Here is a 20126-nt window from a genome sequence, read left to right as displayed (position 1 = left end):
GTTGTCCTATTTTTCCAACTAGTGTCTGTGCAAAATATTGGAGAGAATGGTCAATGCTTGTTTCTTATGGTAGTTAGAATCGAATGACCTTCTCTCCCGCTTTCAGTGTGGCTTCCAAAGAAACAGGTCCACTTTGGACCACTTAATTAGACTGGAAACATCTTATCCGAGGTGTTTTTCTAAGAAGAGAGCACTTGGTGTCCATCTTTCTTTGACATGGAAAAAGTGTATGACACAACTTGGAGATTTGGTATTTTTAAACATCTTTATAACCTTGGTCTAAGAGATTACCTTCCCATTTTTATTCAAAATGTTTTATCCCACCATTATTTCCAAGTTCGAGTTGGATCCACCCTTTCTTTTTGCCAAGAGGTGGGGGTACCGCAAAGATCCGTCTTAAGTGTCAAGCTTTTTGCCATTAAAATAAACTCCATTAATGAACAACTTCCCCCAACTATAAGCAGTGCACTGTATGTTGATGACTTCAGCATATTTTCTCAATCATGCAATATGGGGGTTATTGAGAGACAACTGCCACAATCCATTGACCGTCTTAACTCCTGGACGGAGTTAAGACGGTCAATGATTTCAGGTCAATGAAATCATTTGACCTCACGGCCAATGATTTCAGGTCCTTGCCGGTGAACCATTTGCGTCCATTTTTGTTGCAAACGAAACCTCCACACAGAGCATGAATTATGAGTTGGACAAAACACCATTCCAGTAGTAGCAGAGACGAAATTCTTGTGACTTATATTGGACAAAAAGCTGACATTCATTTGTCACATTCGTCACCTACACACAAAGTGCACAAAAGGGCTTAACATTCTCTGCTCTCTCTCTTCTACCTCTTTGGGGTGCAGACAGATGTACTCTACCCCATCTGTACCATGCACTAGTATGCTCAAAATTAGATTATGGTCTCAGGTATATGCGTCTGCCAGAAACAGTGTACTTCGTTGGCTTAACGCCATCCACAGTCAAGCCATTCATGTTACTACTGGTGCATTCAGAACATTGATGCAAATAAATCATCCTTGTCGCTTCGACGAAGCAGCTGTCTCTACAATATGTCTTCAAATTGAAATCCCTGCCAGATCACCCCACATGGACATCCATTTTTGAACCATGATGGGAAAATCTTTATACCACACGTTAGAATGCCAGTCGCCCATTCAGCATTCATGTTCAAGAGCTTTTCATTGAGTTTAACATCACGGTAGACAAGGTTGCTCATTCACCAAGGCAGCTCCTTCCACCCTGGCATGCTCACATACCAGCATGTGACTTCTTGCTCAAGAATGCGACAAAGTGTAATATTTAGTCTTCTGTCTACCTTCAGCTCTGTTCACAACACCGTGCAGAACATTCTGACTTCTTGCCAGTTTACACAGATGGCTCGAAGTCAAAATCGCATGGGGCATCTGCTGCTGTTTTTCCAGCTAATGCTATATCAGAGCAGATACCCCTTGACTGCAGAATATATACTGCAGAGCTGCATATATATATATATATATATATATATATATATATATATATATATATATATATATAGCGATTATATATATGCATATATATATATATATAGCGATTATATATATGCATATATATATATATAGTTATATATGACGATTCGATGAATGCACTACAGGCTCTATTAGCAATGTCACGCACTAATCATCCAACCCTATCCTGGATTCAGCAGATAATATACACCCGCTATGCAGGTGGATTTAATATCCATTTCTGTTGGATCCCGTCACATCTGGATTAGAGGAAACAATTTGGCTGACATTGCAGACAAATCAGCAGCCCTGGTGAATAATCTTGACCTGTTAGTCCCCTATACAGATTACAGGCAAGTAATTTGCAGTAAGTTACATTCTCAGTGGCCTCTCCTTATTACAAACAAACTGTATCGAATTCAGCCTGTGATCCATCCTTGGCAGTCAAGTTTATGCAGGGATCGCAAAGAGGAAGTTGTTCTTGCTGAGCTCCGCATAGGACACTGTCATCTGACACTCCTTTTTTGCTGAGGGCTGATGACCCACCTGTGTGCGAGCAGTGCGACACCATTTTATCTTTTCAACATATTTTATCCAATTGTGTACCACATTTAGAAATGCTTGTTTTACTGCTTTTACCTATCTGACTGAGCCATATACACTCAGTCAGATTTTAAATGACAATGGGTCAGCAGTATTTAAATTTTTAAAATCGATATGAAATATACAATTTATTTTTACTGTTATTCTGATTTTTATTTATTGACAGGTATTTATATATATATGCACTTTTGACGAGGCAACTTTTTAGAAATTACCAATATCATCTTTTTTGAAGTTTTAACATTTTCATGGTGCGCTATAACCTTTGCTGTTTTTGAGCCACAAAAAAATTAAATAAAATAAAAAACCATGGACAACAGAGGTGTGAATGTATCCCCAGTTCACAAGGGGGTATTAAAGGGTTACTTGAGTAATTTTTTTTTATGTAAACCCCAAACACGAGAGGTATTAGAATCTATAGTACTTAGTACCATGCTTGGGTTGGAGGTTGAGAAGACAAAAGAAGATATTTGTTGACATTGGACTTGAACTTCTGCAGACTGTAATTTTCAGGAAATACGTATGAAGGAAGGTTGTTCCAGAAAACGGCAGTTGAATGTATAAACGAGGAAGATGAAAAGTTAGTTCTGTGAGTTTGAAGTTGGAATTACAGAATTACAGACCTGTTAACTTAAATTCTATTCCAGGGAAAATAATTGAGTCAACTGGTTAAAGAAGTAAAGAAGAAGTGGCTACAATTTTTTTATAAGAAAATAATTTCAGGCTTTCTTCCAGTTAATACTGTTATTCTGTTTTCAGGAAATTGAAAATATTGTTACTGAAAATCACATGATTGCAAGTTCTTGCCTTGCTGGAGATGTGTGCATTTGGGATGCTATTTCTGGGGAGTGTGTGTCTATAATTAGGCGATCAAGGTTAGTTAAACTTTTATTTTTGATTAATATTAATGTGCATTAACTGTGATATCATTGATAATAAATTGATATTTATTGTTTATTTGTCTGTACTGATTTTTTTAAAACATTTTTTTTTTTAGTGTTTTGCTACTCACAAAGAGATTAAGATTGCCTTTCAAAATTAGCACTTGTATTTAATCCCCCCCCCTTTCCTTTTTTTTATAACATAATAAAGTTTCTATTTGGGAGCTTCATTAATTTTTACCCTATCATAGGCCATGCTCTACAAGGCTTGAACATGTATTTAGGGGTATCAACAGTAAATTAACATTTCAGCAGATGAGTAAATCTGGCATTTCTTGTTAGAAGCAATGTGTAATTTTTTGTGCTTAGTAGTGTCATTCCTAATAATGTATATTTAATTGATAGACATGAAGGATGTGTATACAAGATACATGGAAGTACTTCTGTTGCATATTCCATAAAAGTCAATTATTATATCATAAGCTTCAAAGGGAAGTATATCATTATCGAACTTAGCATGACTGTAAAACAAATAGGACATTTTCTTATTTTAGAACCACTTAAACAGATGTATTATATAACAGAAATATTGCCGAAATGTTTATTTTATTGCTGATGTTAATGCTGATCAGTATCTGTGATCAATGGACCATATTACATTGATGTGTTATTGCCTATGTGTGTGTTTACTGCCAATTCGCATGTTATGTAGGCCGCAAAATTCAGAATAATCTGTGGTGGAACAACCCTGCTCTCTTCATGTAAGAACAAACCAATCCCATTTGAAAAGGCCTCTGAGAATTTCTAAATTCTCTGTGTCACTATACTGTCACAGAGGATCCAGGTATTGCTACAGAAATCAGTTATCTGTCTTACTAATTAGTGAAGGCGCCTCCGTAGCCAGGTGGGAAGGAGCAGCAGTGCGTAGCATACGCTTCTTGATTAGACCAGGGTTCGAGCCCGTCACCACCAAATACGGAGGATGCGGAAAGGTCAGGGAATGACCACCGCATATCCCCGGAGCAATATGGCCTTAGTTGCTAATGCTCCTAAAAACCAAATAACAAACAAACAAACTAATCAGTGAAGGGAGTTGTATACAGCAATGTGCTTTCTGTATATAATAAAGAGTTCTTATGTATGTGATATCTTGACTGTTCAAATGTATAAAATATTCAGGATGTTCACATTGTATCTAATTTGTAATCTGCTTCAGTTAAATACTATACTCTGTTTCAGCAAGACCTTACAAATAGTGTTCATGGAGGAGTAGCCATACTCATAAACTCAAAAGTTCCTTGTAAGTGAATTGCTCTCCAAACCTACTTAGAAGCCGTCATGGCACTTATCATTGCTTTAACGCTCATTTCAATGTATCTTCCACCCAATCAGCCATGTACGATTCATGAACTGGAAAACCTTGTTTTGCAGTTACTGTCTCAAGTATGCTTATTAGAAGACTCAATGGACATCATCTGTTATGGGGTCCCTCGACGTGGACACCTGTATGTGGTGAGGGGACTTCCCAGTGATGCTGTTGGTCCTCCAGATTAGCATCACTGGGATCCAATGGCCACAGCCTAGGTTCCAGGCTAACATCAATGGAATCCTTCTTTATACAGAAAGGGTTAGATGGGTTAGCAGGTTTGCCCAAATCAGTTAAGAGGCTCTGCTCTAGTGACCTCTTAATTGAAACTAAAACTGACAGGCAGCTACTCCGAGCAACATCAATCAGAGGAATACCTATATCAGTGACACCACATAGAACACTCAATTCATCGAGAGGTGTCATTTCAGAGTGGGACCTCCTTGACGTTACCGAGGAGGAAATCTGCTCAGAACTTAAATCACAGGGAGTTATTGCCGTAAAGAGAATTAATGCGTGTAGACACGAGAAACTTGTTAAAACTAGAAACATAATCCTGACTTTTAACTTGCCTAAGTCTCCTGATTAGATTAAAGCTGGCTACATCAACTGTCCAGTACGTCCATATGTTTCAAACCCTTTGCGGTGTTTTAAATGCCAGAAATATGGACATTCTCAAATGGCCTACCATGGAGTCCTTGCATGCACTCGATGTAGTGCAGAGGACCATGAAACAACAGCATGTTCAGCCACAAAACCCACCTGCATTAACTGCGAGGGAGAACATCCAGCCTACTCACGAGCATGCCAGAGGTGGAAAGAAGAAAAAGAAATCCAACGGCTGAAGGCAGAGCTGAACATATCATACCAGAGGCAAGGAAAGCAGTGAAACCTCTAAATATCAACAAACCAACCTGCGCCCAGAAGATAGCAGGGAGATGTTCCATCAGAACTCAGAAAGACGTGACCATTCCTCCAAAAGAGTCGTTCACTCCCATCGCACATTACCTCTTAAGCCCACAAAAACCTGCACAGAAAGACCAATTAGTTTTTTTTTTTTTTTTTTTTATGTGAACCCCAAACACGAGAGGTATTAGAACCTATAGTACTTAGTGCCGTGCTTGGGTTAAAAAGGCATGGGTTGAAGGAGAAGTATGGGGGGGAGGGGGATGCCGGAAACTTTGCTCTAGAGACTAAACATGGGTTTCACGCCACTCCTTTATCGGTACCTCCCAATGCTCCACAAGTAACAAAAGCGACTTCCAAAGAAAAGACTAAGAAAGTTGAAGTATCTCCTAGTACCCAAGAAAACATGGATGTCGTGGAGAAGGAATTACAAGAAGATTCAGTCTTGGAGCTCTTTGCTGAAGAGGAAATGGACACTGGACAGCATCCGTACTTCCCCAGGAAGAATAAAGCCAAGACTGACAAAAGCAAGCCCTCACACACCTCGGAAGCTGCCTGATGGACCCACCAAGCCAAAATAATGGTTAAATTCTTATAATGGAACTGTTATGGATTCCGGCAAAACAATGACAACATCAAGGCCTTCTTGCAAAAGCACGAGCCAGTTTGCTTTTGATTACAAGAGACATACCTGAAGGCAAATGAAAATCCTTCCCTTTGTAACACTACTATTGTTCGAAAGGACAGGACCGGGGATGGACCTGCTCGTGAGGGTGTTGCTATACTTCTAGGCAACCATACCCCATTTCAAACTATTCCGCTCTACACCACCAACATAGAAGCGGTAGTGGTTCACATTACAGTAGGGTTTTTATCAAGTCTGTTCGGTTTATTTGCCACCTGGTGCTGATATCCCCCAAAAGACTTTGATGATGTCATTGTGCAGCTGCCTACTCCTGTCTTACTTCTGGGCGATTTAAATGGACATAACACCCTGTGGGGGTAGCACTGACGTTAATGGAAGGGGGCATTCTATAGAGCATATGCTCACTGATAATGACCTTTCCCTTCTAAATGTGGGAACTAACACCTTTTTCCACATGCCTACCCATACATTCTCTGCTATTGGCCTCTCTATATGCTCCCCCTCTCTCTCTCTCCTTCCTTCACTCACTTGGGAGGGAGAGAATAACCTTTATGGAAGCAATCACTTCCCTGTGATAACCAACTTACCTAAAGGGAGGCCATGCCCACCTTTTAAGTTACCGCAATGGAAGATTGATCAGGCTGACTGGAATACCTTTCAACGCCTGATAGACTTTAACATCAGTGCAGTCAGTCAGGAGCCTATCAATGATGCAGTGGCATACATCACAGAAAGCATTGTCCATGCAGCTGCAGCTACAATTCCAAAAACATCTAGCCAGTTCCTGCCATTTACAAAACCTTGGTGGAATCCAGAATGCACAGTAGCCAAAAAGGCTCAAAACAAAGCTTGGGGGATATTTCGACGATATCCTACCACAGTCAATCTACGAACCTTTAAACGTGCACGAGACAAAGCATGCTACATCCGCCATCAGAGTCAAAATGAATCATGGATCCATTATACATCATCCATCACCAAGACGACCAGCCCTAAGTTAGCCTGGGGGAAAAAAATCTACGAAATGAAGGGGAAATAACTTCATTAGTCCAGGAATATAATGGATGTACTATTGCAGACTCTACTGCAATAGCCAATGCTCTTGGGGAAACCTTTTCTAACATCTCTACAACGTCATCTTACTCCTCAGAGTTTCTCTTAAAGCACAACAGTGAAAAACAGCCCTTAAAAACAGCCTCTATAATGAGTTTGCAGAACTTGCAGAACTTAAGCCTCTCTTGGTAAGAGGATCCCTTCATTCCCCTCACCAATCTTGTTGCCTTTCTCTGTACACGCTCAAGTAAATCTACATCCTTCCAAAAATGAGGCCTCCAGACCTGTACGCAGTACTCAAGGCGTGGCCTGACCATTGCCTTATACAGAGGGATAATCACCTCCTTTTCCCTGCTAGCAAAATTCCTATATATCATTGACAAAACCCCATGACCTGCCCTGGTAGCCTGTGTGCATTGCTCAGAAAACTTCATATCTGACTGCACAATTACTCGCAGGTCTTTTTCATTTTCTACCACCTTAAGTGTAGTACCACGCAGTTGGTACGTTTCTCTGGGGTTACTTCTACCCATATGCCGTACTTTGCATTTGTCAAGGTTAAACTTCAGTTGCGACTTCTTAGCCCATCTGCCCAAATTATCTAGATCCTGTTGCAGTAGCACACTGCCATTAACAACACTGCCAACCTTTGTATCATCTGCAAACTTCGACATTAAGCCTGATATACCTTCACCAATATCATTGATAAATATACAAAACAACAGTGGACCCAACACCGAACCCTGTAGGACTCCACTAAAACATTAGTCCATGAAGAGCAGCACCCATTGATTACCACCCTCTGTCTTCTCCCACTTAACCATCCTTTTATACATTGTAGCAACTTACCCTTAATACCATTCTGCTCCAGTTTGTACAATAGTCTTCCATGCACAACAGTGTCAAAAGCTTTCCTGAAATCCAAATATATGATATCAAAATTATTTTTTGCATCCAGTTCCTTTGTAACCACATCATAATATACTATAAAATTTGTCAGACAAGACTTTCCCTTAACAAACCCATGCTGTGTCTGAATTATTGCTGCAGTCTTGTCTAGATGATCCTGCAATGCATCTTTAACCAGTGACTCCATTATTTTACCCTGAACAGAAGTTAAACTAACTGGTCTGTAATTGCTCGTGTCACCCTTCGATCCCCCTTTGTGAATTGGGGATACATTTGCACATCTCTAGTCTGTGAGAATCTTCCCTGAGTCCAAGGACGCTCTCATAATTATGGCTAAGGGTTTGCTTAGTTGCTTTGCCGCCTCCTTTAATATAACTGGATAGATCCCATCCACCCCAGGTGCTTTTCTTGTTTAACTTCAACAATTTCTCCTCCACTTTGCTTTCAGTTCTCGTCTCTTATGGTATTTAGAATTAAATGACCTTCTCTCCCGCTTTCAGTGTGACTTCCAAAGAAACATGTCCACACTGGACCACTTAATTAGACTGGAAACATCTATCCGAGATGCTTTCCTAAAAAGAGAACACTTGGTGTCCATCTTCTTTGACATGGAAAAAGCATACGACACAACTTGGAGATTTGGTATTTTAAAATAATTTTACAATCTCGGTCTAAGAGGTCACCTTCCTGTTTTTATTAAAAAATTTTTTATCCTGCCATTATTTCCAAGTTCGTGTAGGATCCACCATTTCCCGGACCTTTTGCCAAGAGGAGGAGGGTATCACAAGGATCTGTCTTAAGTGTTACAGTGTAACTTCAACAATTAAGAAATTGTTGAAGTTACACTTTTTGCCATTAAAATAAACTATTTCCGAACAACTTTCTCCAACTATAAACAGTACACTCTACATCTATGATTTCAGCATAATTTCTCAATCATGCAATATGAGGGTTATTGAGAGACAACTGCAACAAGCTATTGACTGTCTTAACTCCTGGGCTATGGCCAATGGTTTCAGGTTCTCACCGGAGAAGACTGTTTGCATCCATTTTTGTAGCAAACGTAACCGCCACCTTGAGCCTGAATTACGACTTGGACAAAGCACCATTCCAGTTGTATCAGAGATGAAATTGTTGGGACTCATTTTTGACAAAAAGCTGACATTTGTCCAACACATTCATCAGCTACGCACAAAATGCATGAGAGGGCTTAACATCCTTCACTCGCTCTCTCTCTCTCTTCTACCTCTTGGGGTGCAGACCGATGCACTCTACTCTGTCTATACCATGCACTTCTACGCTCAAAATTAGATTATGGCTCTCAGGTTTATTCATCTGCCAGAAATAGTGCTGTTCGTTGGCTTGACCCGATCCATCATCAAGCCATTTGTATTGCTACTGGTTCAGTCAGTACATCGCCTATCCAAAGTCTGTATGTCGAAGCAAATGAACCACCCTTGTCGCTTCGACAAATGCAGTTGTCTCTACAATATTCCTTCAAGCTGAAATCCCTGCTAGATCACCCCACGTGGACATCCATTTTTGAGCCGCATTGGGAAAATCTTTATAACACACGATGCACTGCCAATCACCCATTCGGCATTCGTGTTCAAGAGCTACTCAATGAGCTTAACATCCCGGTAGACAAGGTTGCTCGATCACCAAAGGAGCCCCTTCCACCCTGGCATGCACAAACACCAGCATGTGACTTCTCGCTCAAGATTGTGACGAAGTCTAATACTCCGTCTTCTACCTTCAGCTCTATTCACAACACCATGCAGAACATTCTAACTTCTTGCCAGTTTACACAGACGGCTTGAAGTCCGAATCGTATGTGGGATCTGCTGCTGTTTTTCCAGATAATACCATATCAGAGTAGATATCTCTTGACTGCAGCATTTACACTGCAGAGCTGCATGCTATAGAGTTAGCTCTAGATCACATAAGAAAACACCGATACCAACAGTGTATTATATATGCTGATTCAATAAGTGCACTACAGGCTTTATCAGTGATGTCACACACTAATCATCCAACCCTGTCCCGAATTCAGCAGATAATATACATCCTCTGTGCAGGTGGATACGAAATCCAGTTCTGCTGGATCCCCAGTCACATTGGGATTAGAGGAAATGATTTGGTTGACACTGCAGTCAAATCTGCAGCCCTGGCGGATAATCTTGACCTGTTAGTCCCCTATACAGACTACAGGCAAGTGATCCGTAGTAACTTACATTCTCAGTGGAAAGATTCGTGGCATCGCCTGGTTACTACAAACAAACTGTCGAATTAAGCCTGTGATCCATCCTTGGCAGTCCAACGTACGCAGAGATCTCAAAGAGGAAGTTGTTCTTGCTCGGCTCTGCATAGGAGACACTGCCATCCGACACACTTCTTTTTGCTGAGGGCCGATGACCCTCCTTTGTGTGAGCAATGCGACACCATTTTATCCGTTTATGTGATTGTATTAGTTTTAGAAATGCTAGTTTTACTGCTTTTACCCATCTGACTGAGCCATATACACTCAGTCAGATTTTAAATGACAATGTGTCAGCAGTTTTTAAATTTTTAAAGTCGATTAATATATATACACTCATATGAAATATACAATTTGCTTTTATCATTGTACTGTTTTTATTTATTGATATGTCTGTATATATATATATATATATATATATATGCGCTTTTCGACAAAGTAACCCCTTTAAAATTTATTATTCTCTTTCTTGAATTTTAATATTTTCGTGGTGCACTACAACCTTGCTGGTTTTGTGCCACAAAAATCCAAATCAAATCTGTTATGGGGTTTTTCTGACTGAGATAGACATGGAGATCTCACTGAAATGCTACTAGACAGACAGAATCTAACACTACTAAATACTGGCTTACCCACTTACATTCTTTTTCTGCTGGGTTGAGACATCAATTGCAGAAGTTGCTCTGCAATCGGTTTTAATCTGCTCTCCTATTGTCCTCCCAACCGTTGAGTGGACAGGATGTGACAATCCTCTCAATAGCAATCACTATCCACTGATATGCAGAATTCAAACCACCCATTCTGAAACAACTGAAACGCAAAGGAAATTGGAACTTTCCAAAGCAGACTGGACAAAATATACCTGAGCTGCAACTCTGGACTCCTAACCAGAACCCAAATAGGCCATACTCACCTCGGTCATCTGTTTCTGCTCACCTGAATTGATCCTCTTCAGTGCGCACGCACGCATGCACGCACATGCACACGCACGCACACATACACACACACTCCCCCAACCACTATCAGTAAAGCACATCCTCATTGAATGTAGCTTGTTCAACAGCACCTGCCTGTTTACTTTCAGCTCCCTCTCAAACATACAAGAACCTTTGTCACTCAGCAGAATCATAGGTAATGACAAAAACTCTCAGAATTTTATCCGCTGGTGGTAGTGTAGTTAAACTAAATGATAAAACCACATGCGAAATGAAATTGCTTATATAAAAATGCTTGCTTAATAGGTCATATTTTGGGCGTTATGTATTGACATCAAAAAATTGAAAAAACTAGATAAATATTATTTTCCGCTATAACATGCTTCACTTATACAAATTTGTATTATAATGTGGTTTTAAAGTTTTCCCCCAGTACCTGCATTATATCAAAGTTGCACTGTATTTAATTTAAATAAATTTTTTTATTTAAAAATCTCTGCTTATCTGTTAACTTATCATTTTCACTCCATTGATTAACCTTTTCTGTATTTTATTTGGAAGGACTCTTCCAGTTAAGATTGAAAGTTGGAACCCCCAGAGAGCAAGTGGCAGCTTTTCATCTGATTCAACTTATGGATCTTCTCCGCCATCTGATCATAATGAATATCTCCACAACTGTAGTGCTACATCACATACATCTGTGTCAGCAAAAAATGTGCCATCAAACAGTTATAACAGATCTGTTCAGATTTCTACTTTGTTGGGAGAAGAACAAACAGTGTTTTCACAAACAGAAACTCTCTATTCATCATCACCCACATTGGGTTATGATTTTAGCCAGTTCTATAAAGTATCTGAAAGTAGCACAGATGATGGAACGGTGACCCAAGATCAGAACTCCCATAGTGATAACTGTCGAGAAACTCGGGAACATCAGTTAAGGCGAGAAATTAGTGAAGGTGGTGATAATGAAACAAACAATACCTGTGTTCACTATTCTTCTCTTGCATTCCAACCTATATGGTGTATAGATTATCGGGATAATTGGATAGCCATTGGATGCAGTGGAGGAAGATTAGAGGTTTGCAGTAAAATTCAAAACACTTAATTTTATAATGAAAGGAATGGTTTATATATTTAAATTGTAAAACTGTTTACAGGTAATGAAAATGAGATTATATAAATAATTTGTTGTTTTTGAAGTTAAGTAAAAAAACAAGTAAAATTAAACAAATGTAGATATGCTTAAGGTGCTCTTTTTTTTTTTTTTAACAGGAAATATTTCAGAGCATTTTTATACATAGGAACAATGAAATATCATGGTATATTATATAAATAACTGTAAGGATAGAGCTTTCATTATAACTGATGTTGTGAAAGGCATTACAAGGGAATGCTTAGCAGTTAATATAAAAAGTGTGTGTGTGTGTAAATCACTTTTCATACACCATGCGATTTTATTTATTTATTATTATTATTTTATTTTATTATTTTATTTTTTTTGGAATTACAAATGTGGCAGATATGCTCCTACAGCTAGTATGCCTAGTTTCCTATATAATTGATTTACAACATACCTGAATTTTCTTTAAGATTCTTTTATTAGGCCAAACAAAATAAATGATCATTAGTTTTATTTGGCCTGATGGTGGACTCTCAGTGAGAGGTCATAAATGTTACTTGTAAATCAGTTAGTTTATGAAACTGAATTAATTAAATTGTGTGGTGTAAAAAGAGTTTAAACTTTATCTGCCTATCTACGATATTTACTTGAAATTATTTTAACCCCATTGCTTAGTTTTAAAATGGTATTATTGTTGGACATAAGGTTTAATTAAGCAACGTTTATTAGTTTCTCACCATTTACTTTACACATTCAAATCTCAATAGGCACCAGCTTTGTCAGCCACCTTTTTCTCAGTCCAACCACTATATTTTCCAATTGCCCAATGCCAAAAGAAAAAATCCATCAGAGTTACTTCCCTACAAGCCCTTCTACTGGTCCACATTTGCTAATCCAGCTGTTCAGGAAATTAACTTCAAGCCAGTTTTGCACAGTAATACTGAATGTTGTGGAGCAGTATCTTGCATAAAGATCATTTCATTTTATTAATATTTGGACAATGGTTTTGCAGTTTTGCTTCAGGAAAAGCAAAATTTTGAAGCATGGCAAAGTATTTTTCTAAATTCATCATATCTTGCAAAATGTATAGGCTAAAAATTCTGTCATATCTCATCCCACACCACACTCACTTTGGAATGGGTCCAGATTTTCTCCATTTCCTGTGTTTCCAGTTTCCAGTGATGTTTTATCTGTTAACAACACATTAAGTGTGAAAAATGGTTTCATCTTGTCAAATAATGTTCCTTACAAAGGTTTTGACAGGCTTCCAGCTTTTCAAGGATGGTTTCATCAAACTCCATTCTTCAGACAAAATTCTCTGCATGAAGCTCTTGTACATAATGTCATTTCCACCTCAATTTTATTTTCAATTAATTATATTCTTAATAGAATGGCAAGTCAGCTCAGTTTTATATATAAACACGCCGAATAATGGGTTTCTTAAGGTTTTACAAAGAACCCCCCCCTCCCATACCATCTTAATGTTCTTATCCAACAGCAAAGTGGATGTTCTTCAACTCAGCAACAGCGAAACAGATCATGACTAAAAATGATGGAAACTTCATTCCAACTAGATCTGTCATTTTAACGTTCAGTACTTCAGACTTACCATCCACAATTAAAGCTGGCTATCCAACCTTACATTCCAAATCCCATTCATTGCTTCAAATTCCAGAAATATGGCATTTGTCCCATCTGTGGTCTAAATTGCATACTCAAGCTGATTGCTCAGTCGCAACTCCTGTTTGCCCAAACTGCAAAGGAAGCCACCCACCCTTTTCCGAAGCATGTGAATTATGGATTACTGGAAAAAAAATTCAAAAATACAAAATAGAAAATAGTCTCGTTTCCTGAGGCACTTAGGCAAGTTATGTTGAGCACGCCTAGTCACCTATTCTTCTCGCATTCGAAGCTCTTTCCGTTGTAGCCCAAACGGATGTATCAATTCTGCTTAACACCTGTCTAGCTAACTGGGTCAAGCCTACATTCTCAATCTCCAAAAGAGATATTCCTCAAAAGAAAACTAGTGAAACTACAAATACCTCGGTCAGCTCTCAAGTGATACTCCTTCAGTCTCATATCATACAGAATCAAAAACTCTGATAAAGGTTAAACAAAAAAATTGAATCTCCCACAAACAACATGGAAGTGGATGAACATTTAGATAATTAAGAATCCATTTTAGAATGCTATGTGAATGACACTATGGATTCTGGATGCTTTTTTCCCCAAAAGAAGACAAAACAAGACAGGCAGAAATGCTTTGCCTGCAAAAAACAGCCAGACTAATCTGCACAACTAAACCTACACCTAAATAATGTCTAACATCATACAGTGGAATTGCGAGAACTAAACAGCAGTTCTGGCAATTTAAGAGAATTACTTATTGGTTAAATCTCATAGGGGATTTAACCAATAAGTAATTCTCTTAAATTCTTAGTAATTCTCTGTCTTCAGTAAACATTCTTATCATCACAAGCTTCAAAATTTACAAATTTCACCATGTGTAGAAAAGCCAGGAACTGAGGGTCTCCTGCCTATAGAGGAGTAGTTTCTTGTTTACTGAAATATACCCTTGCATATTCAGTTACAAACTGCCTTATTAGCTGTGGCAGCTTGTATTTAGTATATCAGTTACTATTCTTTCCATTTATATTTCACCCTCTCAACCATTCCCCAGTAACAAATTTGATTATCTTATTATGCAACTCCCACTCCCAATTTGGCCACTGTCCATTTTTGCAGTTGCCTACAATGGACACACGAGGCAAACTGATTGAAACATTAAATAATATCAACCTAACTATACTAAAGTCTGGATTCTCCCCAATATTCACCTATTTACAGGATCCACTTTTGCAATAGACTTATCGATCTGCTCACCAACAGTTTTTCTAAGTATGGCAATCATTGATAAATGACTCTCTGCATAGCGATCACTTTCCAGTCATTTGCTCATTACAGACACAGGTGACTACATCTCCTGAGCAATGATCCACCTGGAAGTTTAATAATGTAAACTGTGATAGCTACTTCATCCACGTCCATTTTGGTCTTGGCGCATTATAGCCTTAGCAGCTAATGCGCCAATAAAACCAAACAAACAAACAAACAAACAATCCACGTCCATTTAAATAGGATTTATGTTCAACAACAACCCAACAATGAACTACCTGCATTATCAGATACTAACTGCAGCTAAATCGTCCGTTCCAAAATCAAGAATTCACAAGTGCTCCCATTGAAAACTCTGATGAAGTACAGATTGCTCTGATGGGGAGAAAAACTGTGCTTGGAACAACTTCCGCAATTTTTCTACCACCAGTAATCTAATTGAATATAAAAGTCTTAAAGCTAAAGCCAGATGTGACTCCTGGATTGCGTTTGCCTTAACTTTTACCAAAGACACTGACCCATTGTACATCTGGAGAAAAACAAGCACAGAAAAGGTGGCCGAAGGAAAATTACTTTGACCACCCTCTCCAATACTCTTCTGGAAAACAGAAAAGATCTGTCGCACCTGAAGAAATCACTAATGCATTAGCAGACTCATTTTCTACAATATCTGTTTCAGCCTATATTTCATATAGGCTATCATCTTTACTTATCCATCTGCTCAAGCACCTTTCAGGCATTCTGCAGATCGAACAAAGCTTAGATTTTATCTGATTTCCTTGGAACTTGTGCAAATATAGAAGAATTCTTACTTGAATTCTTATAGGCCAATACTTGAAATGTATTGGCCTATGTGGATGTATATAATTCAGCTCTACGAGCTCTTTTAAATAAACTATGAACAGAACAAATTTGGCCTCAGTAACCCTTGTGCCATTAAATCTCATATCAACAAAAAATACTTTGGAGGGAGCTAAAAGCACCCTGGGATATAGTGGGCTTCTGTTTCAATCTGTCATCTTAAATAAGATGGCTTTCACTCAAAATACAGGTTCTGCCTGTTTGAAATTCTTTTCTTAATTAAACTGATTGAAACAAAATTTACAATACTTGATTTACGAAGAAAAATTGTCTAGTTGCACTAGTCATTTTCATTATCATTTGCTGAAATATTATTATATGATAAATCGAAAATATTTGTTGACACAGAACCAGATTCACTATGAGAAATTTCCATTTCTGAATCACTGCCATCTGCCAACGTTGATTAAAAAAAAATTAAAGTAATATAAAAGCAGTAAAAGCAGTCACAGTAACTGCTCTCAGAAGAAAAGCTAATCATTATGTTTGGCAATAATAAAATAACATAAGCAAGCAACCAAACACTAGTCAGAAAAACATTCAAATTTGTATCCACATGAAAATTAAAGGACATGTTGATATTATTGATCTAGTATACATAAGGTGCAATATGGCCTAAGTCGACACTGCACCAGAAAATCCAGTAACAGCAATTATCTAGTGTACAGTAGCCAAATTATGAATATACAAAAAAAAAAGTTAGTTTTGCTAGTACATCTCATAATACTATGATAGCCAATATTTGCATCCAAAATACCAAAATGTACATTGTGCATACCCCCCATGAGCAAATCAGTTTTCACTCTGTGTGATTAGTTGCATTGTATATGAGGAAGTCAGATAACTTCTTACTTGTGTCTAGGGTCAAGTTTTCTAATAAGTCTTTCTTTTCTAATTTCAGTGTTCAGTTTTCAATCTTATGTAACTTCATACTACTTAGCCACACTTTCACTGTTTTCCTATGAAAGGCCTTTCATCTGTAAAAATTAATGCTAAGTACCAGTTCAATTCCTTAATCACATCAGCTGGATTACCTAAGACTTCCCACATCCATTACTTAAGAACCTTTTTGTTTTTTTGCTTTTTTTATGAGAACCCCTAGCACAAGAGGTTTTAAAACCTATAGTATTTAGTACTGCTCATGGGTTGAAGGTTGAGAGGATGAAAGAAGATATTTGTTGACATTAGACTTGAATTTCTGTTGATTTTAATTTTCAGGAAATACATATGAAGGGAGGTTGTTCCAGAAAACAAAGTCGTGAATGAATAAATGAGGAAGAAGAAAAGTTGTTTCTGTGAGTTTGAAGTTGGACAGTAAAAAGGATGTTGACTGGTTGCGGCACATGTTCAGACTGGTTTGGAAGAGAGAGCGGGAATTATAGAAGCCAATTCCGAAGAAGAGTGCCCATAGAATTGTCTATTGAAAAAGGCATGCAGCAGAAACAGAATTTATGAGACAGATTAGAGAGACTTTGTTAGAGGTGAGTCGTTAATTAACCTAAAAGCCCTCTTTCGAATGGAATCTAGAAGCCCGAGCAAGGTTTTGGGGCGCATTGCCCCAGATGTGGGAACAATATTCTGTGGTAGGCCAGATTTGTGATTTGTACAGAAGTTCCGACATTTCAATTAGCTTCTTGAACTTTGTCAAAATTTTTTCAAATATATTATTGTTGTCTGGATCCTTGTTGTTCGCTAAGAAGTTCTCAACAACAGACCTGAAGCTAAGGAGACGGGGAGAGTTAAATTCAGCACTATTTCTCTCATGTACAAGTGCTGTTGGCCAGATGACATCCACTAAGAAATGATAAAACGCCTTTCACCACAATCCAAGGATCACCTTTTAATTCTATTTAATAGAATTTTTCTTAATAAACAATTTCCAGATTCTGGCGAAAGGCAATCGTTCTTTCCTTCCCTACACCAGGAAAGGATCCTAGAAATCCAAATAATTATCGTCCTATTGCCCTGACAAGCTGTTTGTGCAAGGTCCTGGAAAGAATGGTAAATTCTCGCCTTATATGGTATTTAGAAACAAATGATCTGCTTTCCAGGACACAGTGCGTCTTCTGACAAATGCCACTTTGGATCATTTAATCCAACTTGAAACTTACATTCGTGACTCTTTTATTAAATCTGAGCATCTGGTTGCAGTTTTCTTTGATATTGAAAAAGCATATGACACAGCCTGGCTATTTGGCATATTAAAAGACCTCTGTAACTTTGGTCTTAAGCATAACCTACCTCCGTAGCCGAGTGGTCAGGAGCGATAGTGCAGTAGCATACGCCCTTTGAGTTGACCGGGGTTCAAGCCCCTGACTGCTGAATACGGGCGTTCTGCCAACCCGCATTGGACCAGCGTGGCAGATTATGGTCCATTTCCCTCAACATGAATTGTTGAGGAGGCTTCCATCCTGCAGTGGGTTGATAATGGCTGCACTTTACCTTTTTTTTTTTTTTTTTTACCTCTCTTTATTAAAAACTTTCTCTGGAATTGCCAATTTCAAGTCCGTTTAGGATCCACACTCTCTCGAGTATTTTATCAGTAGGAGGGAGTCCCACAAGGATCCGTTTTAAGTGTCACGCTTTTTGCAATCAAAATAAACTCTATTACAGAACAACTTCCACCCACGGTAAACAATGCCCTCCACGTTGACGATTTTGCTTTATTCTCTCATTCATGCAATATGAGGGTCATTGAAATGCAACTGCAAAAAACTATTGATCACTTTACATTCTTGTCATTGGCTAATGGGTTCAGATTTTCTTCACAGAAGATCATTTGTGTACACTTCTGTCGCAAACGTAATTTCATCCTGACCCAGAATTAAGGCTTGGGCAAAACAACATCCCAGTTGTAGCAGAATTCAAGTTCTTTGGACTTATTTTCGACAAGAAGCTGACATTTCTACAACATATTCGTCAACTTAGGACAAGATGTGTTAAAGGGCTTGACATCCTTCATGCCCTTTCGTCAACTTAGTGGGGTGCAGGTCATACTACCCTTCTTCGTCTTTACCGAGCACTTGTCCGTTCCAAACTTGATTTTGGGTCTCAAGTTTATGGTTCTGCTAGAGAGGGTGTACTTCGGTGGTTAGACCCAATACACCATCAGGCCATCCGGACAGCCACTGGAGCATTTTGCACATCTCCTGTCCAAAGCCTTTACGTTGAAGCAAATGAACCATCTCTATCTCTTCGACATAAGCAGTTGTCCTTACAGTATGCCTTCAAATTGAAATCCCTGCCCGATCATCCCACATTGGCATCCGTTTTTGAGCCATACTGGGAAAACCTCTACAACACCCGTCGGACTGCCAACAGACCTTTTGGTATTCGGATTCAATTCATCAGAGCAATTCCTTCCACCTTGGCATGCCTATTTTTCCAACTTGAGGCTTCTCCCTTAAGATCTGCGAGAAGGCTAGTACGCCGTCATCTATCTACCAACAACTCTTTGCATCACATAGACAGCAGTATTCTGACTTTCTGCCAGTCTATACAGATGGCTCAAAGTTAGAATGTTATGTGGGATCTGCTGTTGTGTTCCCTCATAAAACGTTATCCAATAAGATCCCACAAAAAACTAGCATTTATACTGCAGAGTTGCATGTAATAGAAGCAGCCCTAGATCATATTAAAAACAGCAACTACCAAAGGTATATGATTTATTGTGATTCATTGAGCATGTTATAGGTTCTGGTATCGGTGAGATATAACCCTCATCTGGCAGATTCTTTTTTCTTTCGTGGAATTAGAATTTGATATTCGCTTTTGCTGGATCCAAAGCCACATTGGGATCCTGGGAAATGAATTAACCGATACCACTGCCAAATCAGCCATTTCCCTGGATAATCAGTCCTGTCAGCCCCCTATACAGACCACAGGCAAATAATATGCTCTAGATTACATCCCCAATGGCAAGATTCCTGGCACAGACAGACTATAAATAAACTACATCACATTAAGCCGGTAATCACGCAATGGCAGTCCAGTCTATGCAGGGTTCGAAGAGAGGAAGTTGTTCTTGCTCAGCTCCACATAGGTCATAGTCATCTAACACATTCCTATTTGCTGAGGGCGGATGACCCACCTATGTGTGAGATGTGTAATGCTATTTTAACTGTCCATCATCTTTTTATAGAATGCCCTGTTTTTATAGAAGCGTGATGCTTGTATTTTACCGCTT

At 38.7% G+C, this 20126-nt stretch overlaps 1 protein-coding gene across 1 annotated transcript in view; it reads left to right on the top strand.

The window, feature by feature from the left end:
* Window positions 1-20126, top strand: part of SCAP (SREBP cleavage activating protein) — a 512327-nt gene that overhangs the window by 356545 nt on the left and 135656 nt on the right. Inside the window, exons 19-20 of the mRNA XM_090380371.1 lie at window positions 2868-2983; window positions 11623-12142. Of these exons, the coding sequence (XP_090236497.1) occupies window positions 2868-2983; window positions 11623-12142 (636 nt within the window). The remainder of the gene's footprint in view (window positions 1-2867; window positions 2984-11622; window positions 12143-20126) is intronic.

This window comes from Mastigoproctus giganteus, chromosome 1, assembly GCF_048544385.1.
Source record: "Mastigoproctus giganteus isolate SK-2022 chromosome 1, ASM4854438v1, whole genome shotgun sequence".
Classification (NCBI taxonomy): domain Eukaryota; kingdom Metazoa; phylum Arthropoda; class Arachnida; order Uropygi; family Thelyphonidae; genus Mastigoproctus; species Mastigoproctus giganteus.
This window is presented reverse-complemented; position numbering and strand designations above follow the sequence as displayed.